Raw genomic sequence first — 10,414 nt, 5'->3', positions numbered from 1 at the left:
TCTCCCTCATTGAGAGAGTCTCTGCTGGGGTCTCCCTCATTGAGAGAGTCTCTGCTGGGGTCTCCCTCCCCGAGGGGCTCCTACCACAGGTGACACAATCCACGAGCTGTGCAAACAGCAGCGTTTCCCATCCAGAACCTTAGTGTTCTTCAAGCTGTTTTCATGATTTCAGTCTAATCCAAAACTCACATTTGTCTGTGAAAAGGCCACAAACAATTATACAATAAATGCAGCTTGTTTGGTAAACAAAATCTAGTTTTAAAGCCTGGAGCATGTGGGGAAGTGGGGAGAGAGGAGCAGGACTAATGCACCCGAGGCTCCTGGCAGCATCAAGATGGAAAGCTCTTGGTCTCTACCTTTCCAACAGTCCCTTTCAGAGAGTTCTTGCACCCATCTCTGCCTCTCCATTTTAGGTATCGCCTTGTTCCCTATGGAAACCATTCTTACCTGGAGTCTCTGACAGACAAATCTAAGGTATTTGGGGATGCTCCGTTTTCGTTGAAATACGTGGGCCCACGTACTTAGCAAAATGGCTCTGGTTTTGTTTTGGTACTGGCATTATTCCATTTATTTCCTAGACCATGGTACCTCCTGAAGAGCCAGTGCCTCATAAGTTCAAGTGCAGCTCATTGGGACCTTTAGAGAAAAATAGGTTTCTAAAATCTGCTGAGAAAGGATATGGGCAGAACTCGTGTGTGTGTGTGCGCGCGCGCATCCCATTTTGCACATTGCCATTGAATATGAACTCGAAGTGATAGCAGTTGGAGTTCATGGAAAGTCGAGTCCAACCACAGATCTTGTTTCCAGGGACTAGACAGCATGGCTTGGGGGGCTGGGCAGCCGGCTGCTTGTCGGGCACCGCACCCACAGTCACTCTCTCTGTTGGGGGGCTGGGCAGGGCTGCTTGTCGGGCACCGCACCCATAGTCACTGTCTGTTGTGGGGCCGGGCAGGGCTGCTTGTCGGGCACCCACAGTCACTCTGTTGGAGGGCCGGGCAGCCGGCTGCTTGTCGGCACCGCACCCACAGTCTCTCTGTTGGGGGGCCGGGCTGCTTGTCGGGCTCCGCACCCACAGTCTCTCTCTCTGTTGGGGGGCCGGGCATGGCTGCTTGTCGGCCCCGCACCCACAGTCACTCTCTCTGTTGGGAGGCCGGGCATGGCTGCTTGTCGGGCTCCGCACCCACAGTCTCTCTGGGCAGGAGCTGCCGCTGCACTGTTCCGGGGGCCTGCGGTTTTTCTGGGACAACAAGTTCGACCACGCCATGGTGGCTTTCCTGGACTGTGCGCAGCAGTTTAAAGAAGAGGTTGAGAAAGGCGAGACGCGTTTTTGTCTTCCTTACAGGTCAGTATTTTCCAAAGCTCAGTGAGCCTTTAGCAGGACCAAACTGGACAGACTTGAAAGGGGCAGTAAGCCTGGGAGCAAAGCACAGGCGGGGGTGGGGGGTGGGGGTGGGGCAGAAAAGCACGTGACAGTGCCAGGTACAGCCCGTCCAACACTGCACACAGGATAACCTGATGGCCTGGTCCCTAAGTGGTTTGGCGGGGTTGCTTGGCAGCATCCAAGCCTGCTCCCTAGTTCAGAAAAGTTTTCCCCCAAACCCTTGGAAATATACAGGAATGCTTATTTGGTCAGGTCTCCTGGGAGCCCAGTGTAGCTGGGAACCTTTGTTCAGGGAATAAGGCTGACTGCAACTAGCACCCCAAACAAAGCACCTCCTTGCTTCACTGTCCACCACTCTCCCCCCCCCCAAGTTCAGGGATGCCTAGGAAAACAGGGAGGAGCACTGTAACCCTCTCTCACCCCTTGCTCCTGGCTCATCTGTTTGGGTGTGTGTCCTGTCCCAGTACCCACAATGACAATGAAGCTCTTGTGACCGCCTTCTTGATTTTTGGCTTTCAAGCAAATCCAAAATACACTACCGCTCCTCGCCAAGAGTTCTTTAATAGATAAAATGACGTGACTGGCCCCATGATCAAGTTCCTGCCCATTTGCCTGAGCTGACTTGCCCTCAGTTCTCAGTCACTAATGAGCCCTGCTGTGTCCATCTGCAGGATGGATGTGGAGAAAGGCAAGATCGAAGACACAGGAGGCAGCGGCGGCTCCTATTCCATCAAAACCCAGTTTAACTCCGAGGAACAGTGGACAAAAGCCCTCAAGTTCATGCTGACAAATCTTAAGTGGGGTCTGGCCTGGGTATCCTCACAGTTTTATAACAAATGACTTTTTTTTTTAAGAAGGATGTTTGCCTTGAAGGCTTTCAATTTTGTTTTGTTTGCAAAAAAAAAGTTTAAATTTTTTAATTAAATTTGGGTAATATTAAATAGCATATGTTTACAATACCAAAAATTACAAAAGCCACTTTATTTTAAAGTACCGTATGAAAGCCAGTTTCCAGAGTTACAACCTGCTGTGTCTAGCTACCAACCCTGGTAATAGTTTGGAGCCTTAACCCTATGTCTTCCTTCCCTCCAAACTAAGTCCCCCACCCCTGCCTTTTTTGTCTTCTTAAAAGAGTTTAAGATTGATGTATTTCCACTGGATTTTTTTCCTGTTTCTCACCGTCCGCACCTCCAATATGAAACAGAAACCTTTTTCTCCACCACGCGCGAGCTGAGCGGCGCCGTTGGACCACGTGGGAAAATGACGTAGCACTTTGTCTGCTCACTGTGTGATGTGATCAGATGCTTGAGTTCTGGTGCTGAATGCCTCCTCCGCTCTGTTGCAGAAATAGGAAATGGCGTTTGATGCCGTTGAGCATTATGGACAGATTTAATTATTTGTAATAAAAGACCTGCTGCAGTCTAATAACTGTCCAGAGGTGTGCTGGTGCATTTTTCTTTAAAGCAGTGTGCTTTTTATTCCAGAAGAATTGGATTCAAGTGCATCCATTTGATTCTTTTGAAGCATGCTGAACAGAGGTTAATTTTAGTTATTACAAAAGATTAGTGTAGGAAGCTATAGTGGAAGCCGTTTGTATAGCTCCAGGTTTTCAACCTGTCGGTTCAGAATGCTGTTCAGTCACTGCTGTCAGGGCCGTCCATAGCATCCAGATACGTTGCCCAGGATCCATGTAGTAAACAAAGGGCTGTCCCCTGCTCCAGGATGGCAGCCAGGTGGACTGTTTCAAATGTATTGCTCACCAGAAGCCTGCCAGTAACCAAATCTTCTGTATCAGGATTCTGAAACTTTTTGAGGAGAAGGGACGGTGGCTGGCCTCCCTCGTTTGGAAGGTTTGGGGCAGGGCACTGGAGGGCGACACGCTACGTGCTGGTGTCCGCCACCATCTTCTAATGGGACCCAGCTCTTCGTTTCTGACTTGGATCAAAATACCGTAAGGGACTGTTTTGAACTGGTTCGAAGTCCCGTGCAGCTCTCAATGGCAGAGTGGAGTTGTTAACTGTAAAGATGAAAGTCTGCCTCCTTGATGCTCAGTCAAGGTCGCATACATAATTTGGTTTGTTTGTTTTTTAATAATAATTTGGGTTTTGAGCACCCTGGTTAATGCTTATTTCCATGTTCAGAGTTCTTTTTTGTTGTACTAGTTTATAGAAAGGCATTTGCCAATTCAGTATTCTCTCCGTGAAATGAACAGTTACAGAAAAAGCCATAAAAATAAAACAAAAATGAACCAACTTTATTCATAATCTTTCTTTCCAGCTCTGACATTTTCAGTCTGCTACAACCAAAAGGACATGTCTGTCTACCTTTATTCCCTCTGATGTGGGTAAAATAAGCCTGAAAGTGGAAAGCAAAACAGGGCGAGAGCTACTTAGAACTTTTGTACCCCGAGTAATGAAAGTAAACCGGGGCGGGCAGGCTGCAGTAGTGGGCGCTTGTTGATAGGGGGCAGATTCAGCCTGCCTCATGTGTTGGAGGAAGCAGCAGCCCTCAGAGCTCTGGCCGCCAGGTGGGGAGGAACAGACTGCTGTCGTGCTGGAGTGTTGGCACCCACGCTGTGAGTCAGGATTGCGTAAGAGAACTCAGCAATGCTCTCCAAGGCAATGCCAGTGATGCTCTGCAAATGCCCAGTGACCTTCAGAAAGACATTTCTGCTTGTTAAATAGTCCCAGCATGTTTTAGCACACACACTACTTTGGATGCTTTCTCGCGCCAAATGCAATTTTTGTGTTTGTTTCTCAACTTTGAGGGAAGATTAAATCCAGATTTCAGTGTCTGCCAGTGGCTGCATTTCATGAGGACACCTTTATCCTGATAGGGCTCACATGCAAACAGTCTGGTGGACATTCCCCTCTGCTGAGCTAGGTTCTGTGAGATATGAGAGCTCTATCTGGGTCTTGATGCTTTCTCAGTTGGGGAGGAGAGACTTACTAGACTGTAACACAGCACTGGGTCATCGTCCTAAAGGGAAATGAACAACCTGGGGCCCCTATTTCTACTTTTACTTCCTAAGAGGAAAACTGGAAAATATTTTTCAGCTCGACCCTAGTTCTAACCTTTCCAAATCCTGTTCCTCAACACTTAGCTTTTGTCAGTTGTCACCTGTAATCGATGGGGGAATGCTGTCCAGTCAGTGACTTCTGGCCCTGCTGCTCCTGCTTGGGGGGCGTACCTGGCTCCAACACGCAGGGTTTTGGATGAACGCGCTGGCTGCAATGACTCCGACTGCCAAGAGCATGAAGTCTTCCTTCACTGCAATAAACTTTTCCCTGAGTGATGGAAACCACATTAATTTGGGAGTTAGAATGGGGCCCGATCTTCCAAAGTCGAGGGTCATGGAACTTCAAGTATGAGCTGTGTGTGTTGGTCATCTTGGATTTCTTAGACATGGAGGGAAATGGTCGAGGAGTAGCTGAGGGACACCTCTCCCCACCACCAACTCAGCTGAGGTGAGAATACGAGCCTGGTGTCTGAATGGGTTATAGGCCTTTTGTTCCATCTGTCTCCCTAACAAATGTAATTGTGAGACTTTTTACTGGTCTGACTTTACAGTAATCAAACACTTAAGCCAAGTTGCAACCTTGTGACTGGTGGTGTGTTTTATTTTTCCTCACCCCCAGCCCCAGGTGGCTGTAAAAGCAGTCCAGTAACGGCAAGTCATAAGCAGTTATAATGGAAGAACTAGGAAAGAATGTATGTTAATTACCCAAAGTCATGTAAATGGAAAAGTAAAAGCCTTTTGGGCTTTGCCGATTGGGTGCAGTCATCTACGCCCAAACCACACACTGGAAATTAATGAACCAGGTAACCTGCCAGGCTAATTCCATTGCCTCCACCGCTCGTGGTTTCTGGAAGGAACCTACCCTATAGGAATTGCCTTACCCTTGCAGTTGACTGGGGGTGGAGCTCTCGATTGACGCTCTCAGCAGGCTCTCATAGATGGGGTCGTGCAGAAGATAAACCAGGTCAAGCAGAGTCAGGCAGGTTGCGTGCAGCTGTGTGGCCGGGACCAGACAACCATTGTACCCTAGACAGGACGGAGGATCATTTAAACGGGCTTCCTCCAATCCTAACCACAGTGGTGACAGAGAGCTGTTGAGCTCTTCATGAACTTCCTGGTGGTTCTATAAGAAACCTGTTTGGCTCAAGTCCCGTTTTAAAGGACAAAGGAAGAAGTGGAGAAACCTCCATGTACAATACACAATTAAACTGTGTATTTGTTCTCATCCCACGCCTCTACAAAGTCCACTCTGATCCTGCAACAAGGGAGTGTCTAGTGATTCCAAGTGGAAGCCAGCTGCTGAGACGGCCTCCTCCCTGGCAAGTGCCAGAGGGAACACCTTTCTCAGCCATCCAAAGACTGCAGCGGGGGCTTCCTGCGATTCCTCATCGGCAGGCTCTGTCCGCTGCCACCAAGCCTCTGGGCACACAGTTTATTGCCATCTACAGAAGGTTCCAACCCATATGTCCTGACACACTTTACCTAAAACCTCCAGGAGCACCTCCACATATGCCAGGGGCGTGGTCAGATTGATTTGGAAGTTCAGGGACTTCAAAACATCAAGCTCAGACTCCACCAGTTCTTCTTTAGTGTACTGATACCCTAGGGCCTGGAGGAAATTCAGGATTGTAATGTTGCTGATTATCTGAAGAAAGGAACACAGAAGAAAAAGAAAGGTCACGTACATGGAGAAACAGTGCACATAGCCCTTCATAATCCAGCACATGCCTTCGTTTCTGGTCTTCCTGGTAAATGACCCTGGCACTGCTCATCACACAGAATTACTAGTAAGTTTTCCAAACCCACCATGCCTCTCCCTCTCCCAGCCTCTACATGTTCTGTTCTCAAACCTTAAAAGCCTGCCTTCCTTCCACGCTCCCTCATCCCTCAGGATCTCCCCCTTGCCCTGCTTCAAGGTGTCATTTTCTCTGAAAGCCCTCGGTTCTCAGCGGCTGAGGTACTGCACATGCATACTGCTCTGTGTCCACTCTTCACCGGTCTGTCTCCCCCGAGACAATGAATACACTGAGAACAGAGGGCATTCCTACTCTTGGTAGCCATGGCATCTAGGGCAACACCTGACCATAGAAGACAGTAAGTACCTGTTGATTTTACTCTACAGTCTTTAGGGAGCCGTGTGGAGCCTTTTAATGCTTAATGAATGTAAAAGTTCAACTTTATACTGTTAAGTATGTTGGCAATTCAGGTACCTTATGTAAACTGTCCGTGAGTTCCAAGGGGAGGAAAGGTGACCTGTATGAATGATGGCACCTAGCCAGCAATTCTACTTTGGGAATAGAACTTCAGGCTATTTAATAAGTGCCCCTGTTTGACTCTGTGTGTGTGTGTGTGTGTGTGTGTGTTTAGGAAGCATAAGTACTCTGGAATTTCTGCATGAATCAAGTGACCGAGCCCAACCTCGGAAGAGATTCTTCGCAGCCCCTTTGGAGGAGCTGGTTTCTCCCTCATGCCCATGGGAGGTGCCCATCGACGACCCCAGGTCCTTACATTGTAGTGGAAGGAAAGTTTGCTGGCCAGCTGAACGCAAGACACTAGCCGCAGGATGAACTTGTTGAGAAGCTGCTCTCTCAGCGCCCTCCAATTCTGCGGCCCTGCCTTATTCTCTCTCGACTGGAGTGTGGCTTGTCTGCAGATGCTCTCTGCTTGCTTAACCATAAACCTATAAGTGACAGGATGGGAGAGTACACTAGTCCACACTCAGACTCAAACAGGTTTGTGCTTCACACTCTTATCTTCTCTGATATCAATGGCTGGCTAAGAAATTTAATTTGCAAGTAAAAGGAGGAAGCAAACCAGGCCAAGGGACAACTAGTACTTTGCTAAAGATTTGGGTACATTGGCCATTCTGAGAGGTACCACTCGGCAAAGACCTTGGGCGCAGAGCTTTACCTTTCTAGGATTTCTACAGCCTGGTAGCTCGCAGATTTCTCCAGACACCATTGTTCAGACAGGAGAAAAACAAACTCTGCCAAAACAGGAAAGAAGAGCCTAATTCACAAGATGCAACCAGAACCAATCTGTGAACTCTTGGCGTTGTGTAAAAGCCAGGATGGGGCCAAGGGAAGGAGGTCAGGAGGTGAGGAAGATGAGACTGGAACAGCCCTGGCTGCACTCAGTCCCCACTGCTGCCAATAGGCAGATCAGAGGCATGAAAAGAGGGCTGACTGCGTGCCAAAGTCAAGGGCCAGCCAAGCCCCCTCACTGGCCCTGGAGCCTTCCTGTGGGTCTCAGCTGATAAAAGGCTTGGCCGGTTACATGCAAACATCCTCAGCTGGTCCATGCTGGGAGCTCCCCTCCCCGCCCCCCTGGCCCTAGGGAGATTCTTGGATGGATAAAAAACCCTAACCCTTATATTCTGTTCAGTGGAATGTTGGCAGGAACAGAAAGATCCCTCCGGGCGCTTCAATATTCTTTATGACACTGCTTGTTTAGTAACCACCCTCTGGAGAACTCCCATTGCTTTACAAACACAAGTCACCTTACAGCTGGACAACAGCTCCCCACTGCCAGTTTGTTGGGTAAATCTGTGACGCCTGAGCCTCGCCCAAGGAGCAAGTGTGTTAGGGTAGAGTGGCATGCTGTAAAGAAACAGCCCCCAAATCAGGGGACCTATCGCCCAATTTTAGAGGGAAACAAAAGCAAACAAACCAAAAAGGAAAAAAAAATTCCCTGCAAGAGTGGGAAGGGCAAGATATCTTGGCGAGATTTTAGACTGCCTGTTTCTCTTTGAAAGTACAGCCCCAGATAGAGTTCTATTTAGCTTTCAATATCATTCAAGGGTGGACACAAGGGTAAATGTCAATTCTCAACAAAGAAAGCTCTTGCAGACCCAGGAACTTTTAACATTGATCAGCAAGAATGATGTGTAGTCAAATTACCATATGTTTACAGAGAACAATTTTCCTTCGGGCAAAGGGGGAAAAAAAGGCTATTAAAAAAGTCAGGTTAAAAAAAAAAAAAAGTCAGGTTGGTGCTCGCTTCACCAGCACATATTCCAAAATTGGAACAATACACAGAAGATTAGCATGGCCCCATACAAGGATGACAGGCAAATTCATGAAACGTTCCCAAATTTGGGAGGACACAGGACAAGTCATTGGAAGTTAGAGAAATTGTTTTTAGGTTGTTGAATGTAAAAACACTGATATGTAAACCCCCACCTAATTCACAATAAAAAGGTGTTATTTTTTGCAGGGGGGGGTGGTCATCAATCTAATTAGTACCAAACAGTCTAACCATCTACTCCACCATGTTCTATCTCCCCACTGCCATTAAGTTGATTCTGGCTCAGTAGCCTCGAGGACAGGACAGCTGCTCCGTGGAGCTTCTGGGACTTTCATTCTGAGAGCATACAGCCTCCTCTTTCTCCCACAGAGTGGCGGGTGGGGTCAAACTACCTACCTACCCATCTATATTCAGCCCAGTACTTAACCTACTGTGCTACCAGTGCCCTTACGTGACAGTTGTGTACAAAAGGTGATTGCCAGAGACTACAGCTCTGCTAGCAATGCCCAACATAGACGAGAATGTGCTTGAGCAATTCCGTAAAATACTAGATGACAATTGTGTTGTCAATCCATTTGTATGTTATAGTCCAGGCTCTATTTCTTTTTGTTATCTGCACTTGTAGTTGTTTGCTTTTCGCCTGAATTATCTGGCTTATGTGTCTATTTCCCCTTTAATTTGCCAAGAAAATTGAGCTTAGATTAGGCGGGATCTATGAGGGTTACACCTCTTCCTTGCTACTGGCGCCGCCACCTCTACTTATAAAGCATACTCATGTCTACTATTAGAGACCCTCCCCTCGAAAACCAATTTGCTCTTAAGCTTTCATTCAAATTACAATCAAAAGTTAAAAAATAAAAAGGCCCTCCCTTTACTTTCTTCAGCTTGGACTCCATCTCACTCCTTCCCTTCACTGTTAAATTTCTTAAAAGCCTAGCTTACATCTACTGCTTCCACATTACCATTCATTCATTCATTTTCTATACATTGGTGTCCACCCTTCACAGCTTACTGAAATTATCTCAAAAGAAGCATGTCCAAATTGCCAAACAGCATGGCCTTTTTGCAATTCTCATTCCTGTGAATAACTTTGAAGTACTTGATGCTACTGAGCACTAACTATCCTTGAAACTCTTCTTCCAAAGGTGTCTTGGCTCTGTTCTTCTCTCTCCAACCACTCTCTCTTCCACTACTCCCACACTCCAATTCCTGGAATACAAAAGGTTTCTCAAGGAACTGTTGTTCTTCACCTGCTTCTCCCGACACCCTCGAGGAACTAACTCATGCTCTGCCACACCCTCGGTGAACATTATGGTCCCCCAACTTCCACTTCTGGCCCGTGCTCTAAACCGTCTGCCAGAAACCTCCCGCTAGGTGTTCTGCCTGCCGCACCTTCACCTAAGTAGCTCAGAGACCCAAACTGCTATCTTGGCAGTTTGTCTCTTTCGTAATGTGTGCGGTGTTTCAGTTCATGACACCACTACAGCTCTGACTCAACTCTTTGGCATTGTCATATTTGCCTGCTTCACTTCTCAAATTCACCCATGGGAGAACTGTAGGTTTTGCCTCTGAGATGTTTGTAATCCAGCTCCTGGTCATTCTCTCCGGCCTGTCACCTGGGTTTCTGACAGACTTCATCCCTCGTTAACTCAATCCATCTTCCTTCATTGCCCAAATCACTTTTCTTTAGCAAAGGTTGCATTCATATTAAAAAACTTTCAATGCCTTGTTTCCCAACTAAAGTATAAATCCCTTTTGGCATTCAGTTCCAGACAGAATCCCCCAAACTACTTTGTTTTAGTTTCAACGACCCTTCCACATTCTCTGGCCAACCTGGACTTCCAGTACCCATGCTCCCTCTTAGCTTCCCCTTCCCTCTCTATAAGGGCCTTTAACGGCCTTTTGGTTGAAACGTCCCCCTCCTCCGCCGCCACCAATCAAAAGGCGTTCTTCCTTCCCGTGTGGTGTCCCTCGAGAACATAATTCTT

The 10,414-nt window shown here is 47.4% G+C and overlaps 2 protein-coding genes and 1 non-coding gene across 6 annotated transcripts in view; 2 read left to right on the top strand and 1 right to left on the bottom strand.

The window, feature by feature from the left end:
• BECN1 (beclin 1) overlaps positions 1-3,633 on the top strand; it is a 14,874-nt gene extending 11,241 nt beyond the window's left edge. The window contains exons 10-12 of the mRNA XM_045299456.1: positions 414-474; positions 1,200-1,342; positions 2,053-3,633. Of these exons, the coding sequence (XP_045155391.1) occupies positions 414-474; positions 1,200-1,342; positions 2,053-2,221 (373 nt within the window). The 3' untranslated portion in view covers positions 2,222-3,633. The remainder of the gene's footprint in view (positions 1-413; positions 475-1,199; positions 1,343-2,052) is intronic.
• Positions 3,615-7,586, bottom strand: CNTD1 (cyclin N-terminal domain containing 1). 4 transcript variants are annotated; one of them, XM_004707188.2, is made up of 6 exons: positions 7,311-7,586; positions 6,909-7,080; positions 5,883-6,045; positions 5,282-5,426; positions 4,572-4,668; positions 3,615-4,034 (listed from the first exon to the last, which is right to left on the bottom strand). In XM_004707188.2, the coding sequence occupies exons 2-6, from the start codon at positions 7,074-7,076 to the stop codon at positions 3,864-3,866; spliced, it is 744 nt and encodes a 247-aa protein (XP_004707245.1). In that variant the 5' UTR covers positions 7,077-7,080; positions 7,311-7,586; the 3' UTR covers positions 3,615-3,863. The 4 variants fall into 4 exon arrangements, with proteins under 4 accessions (XP_004707245.1, XP_045155467.1, XP_045155468.1 ...); XM_045299532.1 differs by having other exon boundaries at positions 5,883-6,009; XM_045299534.1 differs by having other exon boundaries at positions 3,960-4,034; positions 4,502-4,668.
• Positions 7,587-8,391: 805 nt separating this feature from the next.
• Positions 8,392-8,497, top strand: LOC115872911. Its single transcript, XR_004048113.1, has one exon. It is a non-coding gene; the product is annotated as a U6 spliceosomal RNA (small nuclear RNA).
• The last annotated feature ends 1,917 nt before the right edge of the window (positions 8,498-10,414 follow it).

The sequence above is a fragment of the Echinops telfairi genome, unplaced genomic scaffold (assembly GCF_000313985.2).
Source record: "Echinops telfairi isolate 266 unplaced genomic scaffold, ASM31398v2 ScPeMD7_7458;HRSCAF=8496, whole genome shotgun sequence".
In the NCBI taxonomy this organism is placed as follows: Eukaryota; Metazoa; Chordata; class Mammalia; order Afrosoricida; family Tenrecidae; genus Echinops; species Echinops telfairi.
Note: the sequence above shows the minus strand (reverse complement) of the source record. Positions and strands in the feature narration are given on the sequence as shown.

Coding starts and splice junctions, on each gene's coding strand:
- CNTD1 (XM_004707188.2), bottom strand. CDS start 7,076: ATGGTTAAGCAAGCAGAGAGCATCTGCAGACAAGCCACACTCCAGTCG. Junction 6,046..6,908: donor AACTTTCCTTCCACTACAAT/GTAAGGACCTGG, acceptor TCCTTTCTTCAG/ATAATCAGCAACATTACAAT. Junction 4,669..5,281: donor ACCCCCAGTCAACTGCAAGG/GTAAGGCAATTC, acceptor TCCATCACTCAG/GGAAAAGTTTATTGCAGTGA.